The 18,868-nt window shown below is 44.3% G+C and overlaps 1 protein-coding gene across 1 annotated transcript in view; it reads left to right on the top strand.

Annotated features, from left to right (window-relative positions):
- Positions 1-7,412: 7,412 nt before the first annotated feature.
- TFCP2L1 (transcription factor CP2 like 1) overlaps positions 7,413-18,868 on the top strand; it is a 34,505-nt gene continuing 23,049 nt past the window's right edge. The window contains exons 1-2 of the mRNA XM_067298580.1: positions 7,413-7,529; positions 11,902-12,053. Of these exons, the coding sequence (XP_067154681.1) occupies positions 7,468-7,529; positions 11,902-12,053 (214 nt within the window). The 5' untranslated portion in view covers positions 7,413-7,467. The remainder of the gene's footprint in view (positions 7,530-11,901; positions 12,054-18,868) is intronic.

The following is an 18,868-nucleotide window of genomic DNA, read 5'->3' as shown; positions in this document are numbered from 1 at the left end:
ATTGGGACTCATGACCCTGGGATTTATTCACAGATCTGTCACTGTCTCAGTGACTGGAAGTCAGTTTGCTCTTTAGTTTCCCTGTTTGTAACATAGGACTACTTGCTAATTATCTAGTGATGATAGGACACTTGTGTCTGTAGGGTGCATCCACACTGCACACCACCATGCGACATTAATACAAATATAACTCGCCCCACAGGGCTTGCAGAGATGAGAGGTGACACCTCTCTCTCTCACCTGCAAGCAGGTGATCTAGGATATTGGGAGGAGAAAGGAATATTGAGGAAATAAATGCATTCTTAGCTAGTCAGTAGAGATCAATTTCTACTCACCTTATCTTGCCTTGCAGCGGATTTGGGAGACTTCATTATTCAGACTTAGGAATTTCTATGTAAACACACACACAAAAAAATGCCTCAAATTACATTTCTAAAAATTAAAGGGAATGACATATTAGAATAATTGTACAAATTACTGTCATTGCAAAATTGCTATTTCACCAGTTGAAAATAATTGTAGACTGACTATATTTAACTAATTTTTTTTTAAAAAAAAACCTTCCTTTTTCTGGTTTATCTTCCTCTTGGTCTGAATTTGTTGTGTGAATCATCCAATTAGAGTATTTCTATAAGAATAACCTAATTTGATGGAAGAGTGCTTTGAAGCAAAGACCAAATATTATAATAATAATGCTCATTGTTTTCTAGATTCATATTCTGAGTTTTTACAAGTCATAGTATTTGTGAAGGACTAGGGGTCTTATGACATGTAAATTGTGATGCTGATAAGGTATAAAGGGTTCTCTGAGGGATTATTGAAAGATATTTTGAGTACATGAAGAATCTTAGCATGTTTTCTTTTAAAGGAATTTCAACTGTTTCTAAAGTGTTTAAGGGGAGATAAGAGGCTCTGTAATGTATTTTTTCATGCTTACTGCTGTCCTACAACAGATAAACACTCTGAGGAGGAGCATTTCAGATCTTTCTACATGCTCAACTGTGTCTAATTATTCTAGAATCATTTCACATCCAAGGAGTGTGCATTGGAGAGAATACGACTGTTTGTCACTGTTGCTTTGCCAAGTCCGAATAATAATGGTCGTTGCCTCAAATAGGGATGGACCCTGTGTCAGGACCACTGTATCTATCATAATCCAGTCACAGCTGGGCTTCACAGAACCATGGAAGTGTTGGTGGGAAGAGACCTCTGGATTTCTCTTATCCAACCTCCACCTCAGCACAGGGTGTATCCTAGATTGAGTCAGCCATGGCTCTGTCTAGCTGAATCCTGAATACCTCCAAGGATAGAGATGCCACAGACTCTCTGGGTAACGTCTTGCATTGTTGCATGTACCCCACAAGTGAAGAAGTTTTTCCTAGTGTTTAAACTAAACCCCCAAGCCACAACTTGCTATTACTGCTGCTGCCAAGAAGGGTTTGGCTCCATCATCTTTTTAGCTGCCTTTGTGTAGTTGTAGGCTGCTGCTAGATCCTCCCTTAACTTCCTCTTCATCAGACTAAGCAAACCCAGTGCCCTCAGTCTCTTCTCATAGGACATGGGCTCTAGGTTCCTGAATATTTTAGCAGCTTACCTGTTCGATCCTTTCCAGTTTCTCCACATCCCTCTGAACTGGAGGCTCGAACAGACGCAGTCTCCCCAGTGCCAAGAAGAAGGGGATGATTACTTCCCTTCATCTCCTGAGGAGCAGTTTGGTTTATCTGTGGAGAGAGAGAGAGCACTGTTGTCTCCTATTTAAACTGGCATTCTAGGTAACCCATCAGCCCTTCTCAGTAGGGCTGCTCCTCAATCAGTTGGTTCTTAGCCTGAATTGGTACATGGAGTTATTCCAACTAAGTACAGTATTTTGCATGTCTCTGCTGAACTTAATGAGGTTTCTGGTGGCCTCAAGTTTCTCAAGGTCCTGCTGGACAGAAGCACTGATGTTCAGCATGCCAACCACCCCCACCTAATTTAGTATGGCCTGTAAATTTGCAGAGAGTGCCTTCTGTATCTCGTTCAGGCTTTCAGGACTCCCTTTCTATGAGAAGGGTGGCATGGCTTAGGTCTGTGGGGTCTACAGACTAAACAGCTTTGAGCATCTTTGTCTGTACTTTCACACACACACTGCTCTCTGGCAAAGCTGTTTTTTTAAAGAGTCCCTGCTCCAGCCTGGCCCCGGTCGCTCCTTCCCTCCCCGCTCCATTCCCCAGTTGTGCTGACACAACTGTTTGGGGGCAGGGTGGCAAACCAGATTGGTTGGCGGATGTGGGTTACAAATAGCCTTCACAGATATTTTTGTCCCTGCTACAATTTTTTGCTGTGAAACAGAACGCTTCAGACAGTAATGCTGTAAGTAGATTTGATCTGCTTTCAGTTCTAGGTGAGGATGCTTTGCCTCCTGTCGCTCCTCCCTGCACACCGGCTGGAGGTTATGGTCCCCTTGCCCTGCCAGCCTAGTGTGTGTGTGTGTTATTTATGCCATTTATGCTAAGACAGCTGACTTTGCTCGAAGCAGACAGCAAGTGCTCAGACAACCCGTGCGGCTGCAGAAGGCTTGATGTGGTAACCTCAGGCAGAGGGATCATAACTAACCCTGGAGAATTGTACTGGGCACAGCTGTTTGCAGAGTCAGTATCTGCTGCTGGCCAAAAAGTGCCTTTTTTTCCTTTTTCCTTTTTTTTTTTTTTTTAAATCATGTGCTGCTTTTCTACTAGTGGTGTCAGCTCTGGAGGACTTCTTGCTCCCCTCTTGCAGCAATGTAAACATAGCTACTGTGTTTGCTAGTATGGAGAGAGTGCTGATTCTGGTAATTGTGGCCTGTAGCTCACAATGAGAAAGCCAATGCCAATAGATGTATAATGAGTATTTAAAACACTCTTATTTTGCCATCCAATCATCTATCATCCTCATTGTGTAAACACTTTTGTTTCCACAATAAAATGACTTAAAAAAAATATTCACCAGGAAGAAAAAAATTTTGATTCTTGCAGATAAAATCAGGACAGTCAAAATGATTAATATGACTGATGAAAGCTTGCAAAGTAGGCTTAATTTCTGTGGCAAAAAAACTTGTGGATTCATCAGTGCTTGGTTGTGCCTGGAAATTCAGTGGCAGCTGGAAATTTGATGGTGACCTCTGATAAGTGAGAAAATGGTGAAGGTTTTAATGAATGACTTGAATAAGAAAATAAATAAGCCAGTCTGTGCAGTATTCTTTCTGTTATTTGTTTTACTATTAAGTTCAGTTAAAGCAGTTTTCATTGTGTCATGACGCTTGTGTTGACAACACATCACAACATATTAGCATTTCTGGGAGTTTGGCTGTCTGGGAAGGGGATACATGGGCCTTTAGACACACAAGGTAGAACAGGGACACTTTTGTAAGAGGAAGTAGTTTGGAAGCCTTTTGCTGGGTGACGTCGTAGATGCTGGTGATCATCTTTGTTCTCGGCTGTAATACAGGTCATAGGACTTAACTGAATTCCTTTCTGTTCAAACTAGAACATTTTTTTTTAGGAAAAAAAATCTAATCTTGATATACATCTAGAAAATGGGCATGGGGAATTAATCACAAACTTTGGTAAAATTGCTCACATGGTTAATTACCTTCCTTGCTAAAATGTGCAGTCTGATCTTATCCTAAGCTTATTTACTTGCAATGTTTGTTCCTTGGCTGTTGTATCTTTGCTGTGAAGTTTAGAAGCCTCCGTTATGAAATGTTGATTTTCCAAGTGAGTATGTATAGACTGTGATGGGGTCACCTGTTAACCTTAGTCTGGATAAGTCCAGGCCAAGCTCCTTGTGTCTTTCACTATGTGGCACATTTTCAAGACTTTATTCATTCTCACTGGACCCTTTCCAGTTCAGTAACTTCCTTCTGAGTTGTAGCACCAAGACTGCATTCATAATTCTGATAGTAGCCATTTCCCAAACTGCTGACCACCAGCTACGCTTTGAGATGCAACTGAGATGCCACTCAAGTAGAGGGTAATGGGAACCCATTTGGGCTGGCCTCCATCTGAAACACGGACCTGCATGGGCCTGATTAAGAGACCTTTAGGGTCAGTGGGCTACCTGAGAGAGCCAGCACTTGCCCTTGGAAGCTGATCTAAAAATCTTGTCTAAGGCATAGCAATGATTTTGCCAGCTTTTAGAACAATAGGGGCTATATAAAAGCTGTTACTTTCTCAAAGCATAGAGTAAACACCAAGTCTCTTCAGTACATTTCAGATCCCTGCAGCTCATCCCGACATTCTGCAATTCTAATGTCTGCACCTTGTGGATCAGGTGTATGCCTGGAGAACAGGGCAAAATTTCCCTTTTCAGTTTCCCTTGGCACATGCTGACTTGGATTAACTTTTTGCTGCATGCTATAGCAGTCATGTAGCTATTCTTGTCTTCCTAGGATTGTCCTCCAAACAGTGAGCCTATCTGCACAGGCCCTTCATCAGGGATAGAAATATTAAGAATGTATTTGGCAAACACAGATTCAAGTGATACAGAAATCTTAAGGACAATGAGGGGAGAGAGAATGTTCTTCCTCTTTAAATTCAAGATTATATTTTGAGCATGTGGGTCTGTGGAGAAGCAGGCACTTTGGCCCATACATCAGGAGATGGTTGGAATAATCCTTGAATAATCTTGACTGATGCGTAATGAGCTAATGGAAGCTCTTCAATACAATATCCTGTTCAGCTTTGATCCTATAACTAATTTTGTTTCGGGCTCCATGAACACAAATTTTTTTACCTGATTTAGGAGCCCATGCCAGATTTTTCAGAAGCAATTTAGATGTTTGTGACTGGATCCACAAAGGTATTTAGGTGCTTTGTTCCCTTGGTAATAGATTACCAACTCTATTTTCTACATTCAGCAATGGAACAGAGAGGAAATAAATGGGATTATTTTAAACTCATTTGCCCTCCAAAATATTTGCTTTCTAGAAAGATAGTAAAGAAAATATAGACATGCCTGACTTGACTGGATCCTTCATTTTGTACAGTATAGTTATTTACTTTTACATTCAACTATGTATTTCTCCAGTCAGTGCAGAATTGTGGAAGGATATTTACTGTTTATAGAAGTCCTCGGACACCTCAGCAAACTTTGTCTTGTTTCTCTGCCCAAGAGCTAAATTTAGACACTTTGCTCAATTGAGGTCTGAACAGCTGCTCTTGCTCAGATGTTGTGTGAACAGAGCTAAATATTTTTAAGAGCATAAAAAAGTTACAACATAACTTGAGCCATTTTGCTTTGAAAGAAGCAGGGGTTTATATAGCTGTGTAGTAACAAAGGAAAGAGAAACCACCTTAAAGGCACATTCATTTGTACTGTTTCTTAGTTTGAAACCAACAGCGATTGGTAAATAAAAGTATACCTTTTAAAAACTTTAAGACTCATTAATAGCTTTGTGAAGCTACTTGATTACCTTTCAGGTTACCTTGTTCTTCAAATTGTGACATGTCTGGAAAAAGAACTGCCAATGTCTAGTTATATAGCATTTAACACTTTGGGACTCAACCTAACGATGTTCTATAGGTGCTATTACAATACAGATAGTATATAATCGTAGCAGTATAATAATTTCATCTGCCAGTGAAATGCAGCTATCTCAGCTGTGAAATATGGCAAATACATAATGATATATGCATACAGCTACCTTGGACTGATGGTGCCAGCAGAAAGTTTTGTGAGTAAACAGCATTTTTCTCTGCTGAAATTTGACCAGGAAGCTTGAGGAAGTGTTTTCCTGCAAAATGGACTGGAAGATTTTTAATGACTCAGAGTAATTAAGGGTTTCAGTTTTCTGTTTCTGCTGGTGGACGGATAATAGAACATGATAAAACAGGAAACCTTCCCTTTTCTCCCCCCTCCCCAAACTATCAAAGTGAGAAAAATTCCTGGGATAGGAAGATATGCTGAGAGCAGGGAGCTAGGAAAATGATGGGATATAGGCAGCCTTGTAGCTGAGGATAAGGATCTTGAATTTAAAACGGTAAAGAAACAGATTTCTACTTACTGAGTGGGGAGTTGGATTAGGAGGACAGAAGACTTTTGGGCACAATTGTGGTAGAGATAACAGCTTGGGGGTGAGTTTAATTTCTGAAACTGTCCTGTTTTTCTTCTATGTCCTCAGGCAAATTACTTAATCTCTCATTCCCCCACTTGGAAAACAACCCTACCAAATAAAATTCCGCTTAAAATGAAGGCCAGCATACAAGACAGACAGCACAGAGTTAAAATAATCAGCTGTCCTTAATTAAAAAAACAGACACATTAAAGGAACTCGAACAGTGATTTCATACTCAACCCTCACTGACGTCAATTGGAGCAGCCAGAACGTCCCCATGGCATGATGTGAAGAGACTCACTTTTAAAAATATTTGCAATTTGGAGGACAAACTATATATCAGGACAGAACCAATTCATAGAGCTTTTCTTGCCAACTGTTTTTAAGGTTCCCCTCTCGCTTTGTGTGAACGAAGCCAGGACCCACTGAAGTCTAGCTGTTGCTTTTACTAGCGCCAGCTGCTAGTGTTTTGTGTGCACACGTTATTTTAAGTCAAACCTTGTTCACTATTTGCTGACAGACACCAGTATGCCAGGTGTAGTAGTGATAACTCTGATAACTGTGCCCCCGCAGTGCCCACTATTCAACATTTTTCCCGGGACAAGGCATTTTGCAGCAACATCTCTTGCTGTGGGGAGGGCAGATTTCCCCTGCCCCAAGTGTGTGTGTGTGGGGGGGGGGGCAGCCCGGCCTGGGGGCAGGTGAAATAGTGGCCTTGCCCTCGGGGGGCAACGGTTGCCCCAGGACATGCAAAATGGCGGCCTTGTCCTCAGGGGGGCAACGGCTGCTCCGGGGCATGGGAGATGGCGGCTTTGCCCTCGGGGGGGCAACGGCTGCCCCAGGGCACACGGGATCGCCGCCTTCCTCCCAGGGCGGCACGCCGGCCCCGGGGAGCGCGAGATGGCGCCCTCACCCTCCGGGGTGCGACGGCGGGCTGCGGGGCGCGCGGGATAAGATGGCGACCTCGCCCTCGGGGGTGATGGCCGCCCGGGGCCGCGAAGCCCTTCCCTCCGCTGCGGTGGGCTTCTCCGGGGCCCCCCGGCTGGCGGGCACCGCGGGTGCCGTCCCGCCGGGCTGCGGGGCGGTGGCGGGGCGGGCCGCTGCCACCTGCGCCCCCGCGGCGGCGGCGGAGGAGGAGGAGGAGGAGCGGCCCGGAGGAGGGCTCGGCTCGGCTCGGCTCCAGCGCCCCAGCCCAGCCAACCCGCGGCCGCCGGGGCCGGGCCATAAAAGCGGCGGGAGCAGCCGGGGCCGCCGCTACAGCTGGCCGCAGCGGTGCCCGCCGTGCCTCGGGGTCGGCAGCCCGGCTGGCCCCCTCCCCTGCCTTCCCCCCCGCCAGCCGCCCCCAGGGATTGCGCGCGGGGATCGGGGCCGCCCCCCCGCCGGGCTCCCCCAAGATGCTGTTTTGGCACACGCAGCCGGAGCATTACAACCAGCACTCGACCGGCAGCTACCTGCGGTGAGTCCTGCACCAGCCCGCCCCGAAAGCGCAGCCCGCGGCCGCCGCGCGTCTCCCCGCGGCGCCGAGAGCCGCCCGGGCGGCGCGAAACCCCGCGGGGGCGGCTCGATGGGGCCGTGCCCCCCCCCCCCCCCCCGCGACACGGGGGCGAAACGCCGCCCCGGTGCTTGGCGGCGCCGGTTTGGGGTGAAGTGTCCCCCCCCCCCCCCCCGCCGGGGAAGCGTCCCCTGGGGGCCGCGGGGCAAGCGCGGGGCTGCCCGGCGGCGAGAGCGGGGCTGGGGGCGACCGCTTGAGAAAGGTCCCGCTTGCTGGAGGAAACCTCTTTTGAGCCGTGAGGGCGCTTTTCTTTTCTTTGTTTTGTTTTGTTTTTCTTTTTTAACTGCCTAGTTATGTAATTGAATTTTGCTCTATCGCTTTTGATGGCTTCCTTCTGCAGGGACTCAGATAACGTAGTTCAAAGGCAGAAGGTGCACTAGTTGCGCAGCCCCGTCAAAACTCTGCCCAGAGCGACCGCTCGCAAATTAAGAAGATGCTCGGTTTTCTCAGGACTGGGTTTCTGCCTCTTTCTTTTTGGGATGCTGGGTAGAAAGCTCTTAATTTCACTTTCTGAACTTGTCTAAACCAGCTTTTTCCTGCCCTCGCACAGTCGCATTTAATTAAATGCGCCTAATTTAAGCATAAGGGCTGCTAAACAATAGCCTGTAACATGTGTACCACAAACCCGTATTTCCTCCCTCCAAAAGACAACAAAGCAGACAACTTGGGGAGTTTCCTTTTTGCTGGGTGCTTATTTATTTATTTATTTATTTATTGTGAATATTTAAGGTTGAGCTCTCAGCTGGCGTCAGTTGTTGCTACTTGGTTGAAGTATGCCTTTGCTGAATTACAGCAGCAGAGAAAATCTGGCTCTGGCCCGACAGTCTTGCTTTCAAAGCATGCCCCCAAATAACAGCTGTTGAGAGGACATCGAGTTTGCCCAGCAAAGTACTTCAAACACAGATAAAACTTTCCTTTCGATGAGACATGCAATTTTAACTCTTCCTGCTCCCTACCCATGCAGAGGAATCTTTTCGGTTGAAGAATCACTTCCTGTTACCGAATGATACAATACTGCTTCCCTGCAGTTTTCCCACTTCATACGTGTTTTACGTCCTTCCTCTATCCCAGTAAATCTGTTTTAATAGCGTGCATGTGGCAAAACTGTTGTACTCTCTTGCTTTGTGCTTGCAAAGCTGCTTAGCTGAGGACAGTGAGAAGGGTGGCAGCACATCAGCCTTAGTGTAGGTACTTGCACATACAGTCTCGGGGTTCAGAGAGCAAGATAATGATGCTCGGGTTGTTTCATTAATACTGTAGATTCACAGCATCTGAGTGCTACAAGATCAAGTTTGGGTCAGGCTTGAGCCTGCAATCCAACTTCCTTTGAATTGTCCAGAAAACACGTTAGAGTATTTCTGCTGGCTTGATGCTGACCTTATGCTAGCTGTGAGGGGATAAATGATACCTGAGCTGGCAGGCAGGCTGCCGTTACAACGTTAACCTGTCAGCGTTCCTGGAACAAACTTAAACTTCAGTGAGCCTCTGCTCCTGTGACCGTGGCATTTTTGATTTGGTACTAAAAGCTCTAAAGCCAGATTTATGGCAGTGTTAAGCAATGGCCTCAGGTGCTGCAGTGAAGGTCAGTGGAATAAAACCCTTGTTCTTTCTGGAGACTTCTAATTCTGGCCAATTTACTTTGCATGGGAATATGTCAAGACATGTTTCTAGTATGGGGCATTTTTGCTGAGTTGTGCCTTTCTGAAGGTTTTCTGTACCCACTTGTAGTGACTACATAGCTGAAATAGGACAATGCTTGAAGTAGCTAGAGGAAAAGCTTTTATCAATTATACTTTGTATATATTGAAGGCTTTGTCCATATCTGAGATATCTCATGTAAATTCTGCCATACCTCACTGTGGTGCATTTGCCATGGGTATTTGTAGTTCCTGCAATAGAATATTACAGAAAAACCTTTGTACAGGTGGAACATTGGCAAATCTTCATTCATCTTTATGGAAACACATTATATATTTCACTCTTTGTTCTGCCAGCTAGTGGAACCATCTATTTCAACTAACTTTCTCCCTTCCCCGGGTAAGTTGACTCACCCTTGGTTAAGACATGGACCGTAAAGCTGATAGGTGAACCTAGGAAGAGTTTTGAGCAATTTTTTTTCCTTTTTTAAAGGGTGTGAACAATTATTAAAAAAAAAAAAAAAAACTTTTCCCAAAACTTGATTTGCAACTCCTGAGTGAATACAGTTGAACAAATATTGCAGTGTCTTCTATATCTGTAGTTATATAGTTTATAGTTACAACTTCTTTTAATCCTTGACCTGTTGTCCAAATCTTTCTGTGTTCCAAATACTTTAAAGAAGTTGAAATGTTTCATAAGGGCTTGATATAAAGCTTTGGATTCCACTGGCCCTGGCTCAAATGCTATAGGAATAAAAAGATGATTTACTTGTGCAGCTTCATCAGTTCTTTAATATGGTTAAATTTTCTGGAAACCAAATTACAAATCCCTCAGTATTTATAGTCATCAACTATCAAACAGCTGTTCTAGTAAAATGTAGGGGTGTCAGGAGCCTGAAGTGGAATGGGATATTTGAATTTTGACTTCATGTCTGAATTTCTCCACTATTTCAGCTGAATAGGTGTATGAATTCCTCACCCTTTGTGTTAACTGTGGGCCAGATTTTGCACACTGTATACTCTTTATCTGAGGTGTGTTCTTTTGTTTTTTTTAAATTTTAAAATTTAAAACTTTTTGGTTTTTTAAAATCTGTTTTCTTTTGTAAAGCAACATGCATTCCAATAGCATTGTGCAGATGAATGAGTTGAGAACAAATGTTGGCATTAGGGTGAGTGAGATGATTCTGTGGAGCACTGTCAGATCCTGTGTGTGTGCAGAGAAATGATATCTATTTTAGAAATCTGCTGGAGGCATTTCTGTCACTTCATTATTGTAGTAAATCATCATCCCTAAGGGAGGGGGGGGAGGCTAGGGCTGCAGTTAGGCAAGAGCTGTGATTATGTCAGTAATGCCAGTAAGCAAATGGGGCTGGATGCCTCCAAGTTGTTGGGGGGGGGGGGCGGTTGGAGGAGAGAATGGAAACGGGGACCGGTGTTTCTTTTCTCCTGCCTGTACCTGAAGTGGCACGGTTTGCTCTCTGGCTTTATTTCTCCATGAATAGGAGTATCTGTATTCGAACCAGGTGCTTCTAAGAGTTTACTGTAAACTACTGCACCATTTTACTGATGACCTGGGTAGTCTTCAAGGTTGTGGGTGTTACAAGTGAACACAGAGTGGATCATTAACTGAACAGGCAAGGAAAAATTTTTAGCGCTCTTACCATAGGGAGCGTGCCAGTACACATTGGCATGTTCCTAGATGGTTTTTTTCTTAAAAGCTTTTGGGGGGGGGAGATTACTGAAAGGAGCAGAACTGCAGTCTCTAACCTGAATGTCAAGTGTCTTCACACACCTGGAAGAAATGGAGAGGAAAAAGAAATCTCTGCTTATTTATTCTGAACAGTTTTTGTGTTCAGCATAATCCTCCTGGCTTGGAAGGGTATTAACATTTTTAAGTAAGTGGACACAACGACCAGAAGTGTTAGAGACATCAGAAAGGCTAATGCGGTTTTTAAGCATCAGACGTGTTAAGATAAGGATGCTTATTCCTGACATCTCTTTTCTTTCTTACTCTGTTGTGCACTCAGCCTTGATAATATCCGTTCTGCTTGATGATAAGTACAAGTTGGCATCAGCTTAACTGTATGTCAGCAGGCAGGTCAGCATTAAAGTGTTGTAAAGGAGGTCAGAATTGGAACTATGCGCAGCTCCTAGTGAAGCTGCTCATGAGCACCTGTGTGTGCATTTATGAAGGTATTCTGGTGCCATATTAAGAGGTGTACGATTCTTCTGATGGATTTTTGTCTGAAAACCCAAGAACGTTTTAAGAAATGTATTTCTACAAGGAAGGAGAATCTATTTTTGGTAGTGTTTTTTCTTTTTTTTCTTTTTCTCTAATCGGGAAGACTGATTAACTAAAATTTAGATCCGATTTATGTTTTTAAATCATACTAATTCCCAACAATGTTCTATTTTGCTGATGCTGATGTTCTTTTGTGTCCATTGCTGACGTCCCAGATGCAGAAATTGCCTTACTGCGTTATACAGTCCAAATTCTTTTTTAGCTGTCATAACTAACCGTTTCTCCAGAGACAATCTCCATTATCTCGGATCATGAGAATCAAGTCCAGATTGAGACTAGGTTGTTCCATAAAGTCTTTGGTCTTTGTAACTAAATGCATGTGAATTGTATGTTTCAGTGATGTGCTTGCACTGCCAATCTTCAAGCAGGAAGAACCACAGCTGTCTCCTGAGAATGAAGCCAAACTGCCTCCATTTCAGTATGTTCTCTGCACAGCTACGTCACCTGCTGTGAAACTGCATGAAGAAACCCTGACCTATCTCAACCAAGGTAGGGTTTGTACTCACTGAAGGAAGGCATATTTCCCGGGAATGATTCATGAGAGAGAGATTGAATCCCGTTCTTATGCCTCACTGGGAGGACAGTGGGAAGGGGGAAAGAGGGAAAGAGATGGGAGGGGGATGGAGGAAAGGAAGAATCTTTAATTTTTCATATTTATAGACCAGATTGTCAGCTGATACAAAAGGTGAAGTTTCATTGAGTTAATTATTGACCAAAAGCAGCATTATGGCATGCACAATTCCATGTGGCCAGGTACTGGCTTAATCTCTGAAAATTTAAAATGGAGCCTCCTACCTTCATCTTAAAAGACCAGATAAATTTAGCATATTGGCAGGCTTTGGGCTGGGGAGGGCTCTGTGTTGCAAGTCCCCCAGCTCTGATGGGGGGTATGCCAGAGGATGAGCTAGCAAGTGCATGATGGCTCCTTGGTGGTCTGTGCGGAGCATGACATCGCTCCTGTTGGCTGGGTGGTGTGGCTCTGCTCCACTGAGTGCCTAAGTTGACATGTTGCTGGGGTTCACTGTAGCAAGGTTCTCCATAGCTGACCTCATAAGCTAATTTTTACTCCTAGATAAACAAGCACTGCATGTTTCTCTAGGCTTTTTTTTTTTCCTTCTGGCAGAACTTGTGCACACGCATCTGTGGTTGGAATTTGGCTGTCACTTTTCAGCACTCCTGCACATGGGTCCTGGAAGGATCAGACTTCTTCAGGCACAGCTTGTGCTATAACTTACTACATTTATTTTCTGTCAGGTTATAAACAAGGGCATTAGCCCAGCAACAAGCTGAAGGCTGTCTACCTTATATTACTGATGTCTCCTCCTGCTTCAGGATGCTGCACCAGCTCTTCAAGCTTTGTGCATTGAGCGTAAAGCTCACTCAGGTGTCTCTGTGGCTAGATTTCTCTTTCAATGATTGTACAGAGCACAACCCTGACCTCCCTTGGGCACTGTGGCCTCAGGTGCAGCTGTCTTCCGGATCTGTGTTGCTAGTAGTTAGACCCAGTGGAGCCCGACCAGAAAGATCAGCCTAGTGCTGCAGGCTCTGCCCAAGGAGCCAGATGTGCCCTGTCACATAATCTGGCACTGCGATGTCTCACAGATCAACAGACAGTTGATTTGTGATTGCATAGTCCCAAATTATCCATCCAAATACAGAAAGCCCAGGGAAGTGATGGGCATATCAAGGGTGAGATGGGATGAATCTTTCTGTGAAACACGAAATTCTATCCTGTTTCAGAGTAAAAGATCTTCTGTTGTAAAAGGCAGCTGTCTGCCAAATACTATAGCATCTTTCAAACAGTTTGCTTTCTTATCTTGCAAGGACAAAAACAATACAACTCTCCACACAGTGCCATGAGTTTCAACTTATTAGAGTTCTGTCACTAGAGCGATCCAGGTTTTCCTATGCAAAGCCAGACTATTACCACCTTTGCATGATAGGCTGTGCTGTGCTGGTCTTTCTCCTGCATACTATCACAAGAATGGTCTCCTGCTCCACTGCAACACAGTACTGACTGACTTACTTGGCAGACCACCAGTTCTCAGACATCTTCTGCATCTGTCTTTCATCCCTCATAGGATGAAAGTTTTGAAGTTCTCAAAGGGGAAGGTGAGGATATGCCCTTGCAGAACGTGTCCTGGAGAGCATGAGACGAGACAGACCTGGAGGAACGAAGCAGGGATGAGGCTGGCAGGAGCCATGCAATGGGTCAGAGTTGGGAAGGGGCTTGGGGGAGAAGTGGGGTCTCTCAACTGCTGTTGTCTTTCCATGGTGGATGGAACCAGCAACACCACCTTTTGGGGTCTTTGGGGTGATTAGTGGTAAAAGGTGGTGCATCTCCTGGCAGTTTAAAGGCTCACACTGTTCTTGCTCTCTTTTCTTTTTGGCAGGAGCTTCATGTTTGCCTGCCACCTTCTCAGCAACATCCCCTGCTCATTTCTTTAAGCTCCCAAGCAATGAATCTTCCTCCTTACACTGAGATCGTATGGGCTTCTTTGAGATCCTCTTGAAATTCAATGCACTGCTTAAATACTGGACTCCCTGTGTGTAGCCTTTTTTTTTTCCCCCTCTTGAGATTTTGCAGTGCCCCTTCTTTAAAAGCTATTCTTCCTCATTCTGTCAGGTTGCTTCAGCATCTATACTGGCAGCTGATGCTCCTGCTCCCAACATTTACCCTCTCCAGTAGTAAGGGCAGGACTTGATTCTAAATTCACCTGGCCTGTAGGTATACCATGATACTGTATCCCTTAGACCAAAATCCCTTGTCTGTGCTAGTTAGGAAAAAGGGACTAGAGTCTGCTTCCATATAGATATGGCCTATGGTGAGAAGCTTATGTGTTAATTGAGGGTAATTACAGAGATGAAGAGAAGAGGATATTGGGAACTGATTTTAACTGGCTGTGGTCAGGATTGGGGAAGTCTTATTTTTGTTGTTGGAGTATCGGTGAGGATGTTGCCCTGGGTTTAAAAAAAAAAAAAAAAAAAAGTGATTTGCCTTGCAATCCCAGTACAGAGTCCTTATGAATTGGCAGGTAACTACCTGTTTTGCTTAGAGCTCGTTTTGTTTATGAACTCCTACATAAAAGGTATTTATAAATAGTCTTTTTCATCACATCTGTGACAAAAGCATGTTCCTCATGCATTGACCTTCTGGAATAAAAAGTAGGACATGTGTTTGTTTAAAAATAAAAATTAAAGTGTTTGAGTCAAATTCTCTTTGTTTCAGAAGAATATCTCTATGGGAATCACTTCTGATTCCTGAGCCATATAGATTCTCAGTAGGTATCTGCTGCATAAGTATTTCTCCCCCACTCTCTCCACTAAAGCCAGAGGGCTGTTTAATATGACCTGTTCAACACAAGCCAGGGAATACCTCCCAGGCACTGCCCCACTGATCTCGGATGTCCTAGCTGAGCTAGAGCACATCTTATTGAAAGACAGGTCTTAATTTAAAGGCTCCAACTGTCAGAAAATTCATCACATTAATAGAATTATGTTATGTGAGGCTTGCTTTAAAAATGACAGTTTCCTTTCATGTGCTCTCTATAGTTTGCATAGCTGTTAAGGAGCTTGTCCTGTACTGTAGCCTTGAGTGAGGTTTTTAAGCCTCAAGCTATGCTTGAGGTACATGAAGGGAACCTCAAGACAACCCAAGCCTCAGGAGCTATTCCAGCATGCCATAGTCATGGCATGGCAGAAGAACTGAGTGGGAGAAGAACTGATTGACTCCAGCATGCTGTGACCAAGCTGTAGTGCCGTAGCCATCTCATGAAGAGGCTTAAACCATTCTCTACAACTTACTGCCTTATGCTGACTGTAGGCAAAGGGGCAACTCTTGCACCTTACCCTCTTTCTGCACTTACCATGGTCTAGTCAAATACTCTGCACAAAACTTCCTTTCCTCCTGCTGGGCTTGAATTTTGAGTCAAATTACCTTAGAAAATGGGTAACTTCATTAATGTATGTCCCTTTGCCCTGTCTCAGTTGGTGAGAGCTGACTCCTAGCAACACAGCTACAAAGAAACAGTGGCTGTCCCTATCTGACAAAGCAATTTACATCCAGTGCAATTACTTACCCAGATTGTGAGGATAGGATATGGTGTTTACTTCCTGGCTGTTTGGCTGGGTGACTCTTGCCACTTGCTGTCCAAACATGCATTCCTTACTCAAGCTTTTCAGCACTCAATAGCTGACCTTTTGTCACTGGGAAACAGTTATGCTCCCTGCCCTGAAACACTCACTCTCGCCTCCACATGTGATTAGTTCAACAGTGGTTGGTGGGTGGGTCAACTCAAGAGGTATTCCATGTACAGAACAGCATAGAAGAAAGGAGAGGTTCCTTTGGAGAGATTCCAGTGGAGAGATTCCACCAAGGTGTGAAAAGGTTTCATACAACTGACTGGAAAGAAGGGCTGTCCAGTGGCTGGGTTCTTGTACAGATGGGAGAGGGCCCCAGGTCTGTGGTGCATGATGACTTCTAATGAGCCTTGCTTTTTGGTGGACAGACCCAGAGAGATTGTCAACAGTGTTGAGGAGGAAGAGGCCTTTGGCCTGGACTCATGTCCATGAGCATGAAGGAGAAATCCAAGAGGATTCCTGAAAAGGGGATGCCTGTATGTTCAGCAAAGGGCAGACGAAGCATTTGTGAAGGAATATAAGGAAATGAGTTTCTCTCTTGTTCTGAGTTGACTTGGGGACATCCAGCAGTGGCAGGCTCCCAAGCTTGTCCGCTCCAGTTTGAAACCCTGAATACTCACTGGCTGCAACTCTAGAATGAGCCTGTAAATCAAGTAAGTAAAGTCAAACCCTTAGCTTGAGTTCCAAAGACTGACTCATTACACTTGTCTTTCCCAGTCTCTTCCCCTCTGCCTTCCCACATTCTTTGGGAAACTGGAGCCAGCACCCTGTTAGCCTGAATTGAACATGATCTTAGTTTGCTAATCCTTAAGGCAGTTCCTACATTAAGAGAACCTTACTGGATCTTAGTAGGATTACTCCTGACAGGATAAAGTATAGGCATATTAGTATGTATTAGTATTAGTGTCTTAAAACCACTCCCCCTTTAGTCCGTGAAACTGGTAAAGGTGCCGTGTCTTTAGGAGGACACTTTAGGAGCTGCTGCTGGCATTGCTCCTTTGGTCAGGGGTAGCATCTGTCGACAGAGCTACACTATCCAGAAGTCTGCAGCGCAAACATCGCCTAACAGTTTTGGAACTAGCCTGCCTTTTAGCACTATTTCAGTGTCTCTTGTGGATAGGGATTTTCAGACAAACAATCAACCAGCAACCATATTAGAAACCACTGCTTTAGCAAGAGATCTTTATGCAGTTGCATATTCCATGGTCTGCAGTCATATGGGGTGTGGTTTGACTATGGCTGGTTGAAACTAGTTTCAAACACAGACAGAAATGGGAGCAATGAAGGTGGTTCCAGAAATTGCACTAGGAGGAATGCAGGGGAGACAGGCACTGTACAGCAGACTGGAATGCTAATAAATGTGAGGAAATAAAATAATTCTTAAAAAAAAAACAAAAAACCCCCCAGCAAATACTGTTTCCCTAAGAAGATCAGCTTGTAGCTTTAGAGCCGCATGTGGATTGTGAGCTATTCAAGTCATGATTTTATTTCATGACCAGCATTGGGTTGACTCAGAGCCAGAGATCTGAATTACTCTGAACAGAGGGTTGGTAAGGCTGATGGCAGTGGGTCACTGGGAGCCAGCTGTGGGCCGAACCCAGCTCTGCCCCACCAATGGCACTTCAGAATAACCAGCCATCACCTGCTTTAAAGTTTTCCTGGGTTCTGTTCAGCTACCCAGATGTGTGGTATGTGCCTTGTGGTTCTCAGCCATGTGAGGATTTTAGTATACAGCTGGTTAGGGTTAGGGTAGGCTGACCATCTGTGCTTTACGGTGTCTTCCAAGAGTTATCTTTATTGCCAGTCCTAGACAGTTCAGAAAACAAACAAGCCAAAAACCCAAACCATGAGAGAAAACCACTAACATCCGAGAAGACCTGCAATGATATTGAGAACATTGCTGTAGTGGTGCATAAGCAACAGATGCCTCATGAAGTAAAAATGGACTTAATTTGAATCTGTGCCACTCCTGAATGAAAGCCCCAAATCTAAGTCCTCAGATGCAAAGACATGTATCACATGCAGACTCAAGACAGGTTTGCATAAACTGGTATACTTGAAACTCTGCTGTGTTTAAAATCTGCTAGCTGTTGTCCTGCCTGAGCTCACTACAGATGTGTTCTGCTTTCTCTTGCAAAGAAAGGCACAGAAAGCACAGGGCAATGAGCAACTGAAGAAGACGTTTTGAAGCTGATTGCCAATTGCTTGAGTAGGAGATGAAATTGGTTATAACAGAAGAAAGCAAAAGAGAACCTTTGCCTCTCTTAAAAAGTGTAAAGTTCAAATCCAACCATCTAATCTTCTGCAGCCAGAGAACCTAGTTTTAAATACTGAGATTTACAGTAAATGAAAAAAAGCTGTTTTGTATTGACGTTAACTTGTACGTAATTGAGTTTTTATGGGGTCACAACTGTCTGACTGTTTGTAGTTTTCCTGGAACAATTCTTTATTTGCCTAAATGAAGTGTAGAGAAGGCTGAGTGACCAGCTCTGACTGGGTGTGCTTCTGGTTTAATTATAGCTCTGTTTGCAGGGATATTTTTGCTTTGTCCCATACTGAGAACTGCCTCTTTTCCTAATAATCTCTGCCATTACTGATGGGCTCATGGTATTCCAAGGACCTCTGCTGCCTGTGGCCTCTCCCGTGTGAACATGGGCTCTACAGTTGTCTGAGATCATGGGCGCAAAAATGACTTAGCGTGAGGATGTGAACATCAGGTGTTCCCTGGTGACTACCCGCCTATGCTACCTTGGTTCCTGATCATTGCGGGGTGCCCTACTGCTCCTTGCTCCCTTTCCAGTCTGTTCCTGGTTTTAGATAGCTTCAAGAAATGGCTAACAAAGCTGGCTTGTCTTTCTCCTTGCTGAGACTAGCTATTTGGAATTTTTGGTTCTTGTGGTGGCACCTCTTCATCTTTGGAGAAGGAATTTGATTCCTACATGACTTTGAAGACAGCTCTGAATAGGTTCTCGTGTCTTAGCTGAGGCCATTAATTGTGCTAGCAGCAATTTCCCCATATGTTTGGCAGCTCTGTCTTCGCTTGGCAGCCCAGGATAAACAATCCCATCTCCAAACCACACCATCCCTAAGCTCACTGTGAATCTTGCTTCAGCTGACAGGGCACCTCTGCATAAGTAGAGCATCTGACTTCTGCTGTCCCTAGG

The sequence above is a fragment of the Apteryx mantelli genome, chromosome 6 (assembly GCF_036417845.1).
Source record: "Apteryx mantelli isolate bAptMan1 chromosome 6, bAptMan1.hap1, whole genome shotgun sequence".
NCBI classification, from domain to species: domain Eukaryota; kingdom Metazoa; phylum Chordata; class Aves; order Apterygiformes; family Apterygidae; genus Apteryx; species Apteryx mantelli.
This window is presented reverse-complemented; position numbering and strand designations above follow the sequence as displayed.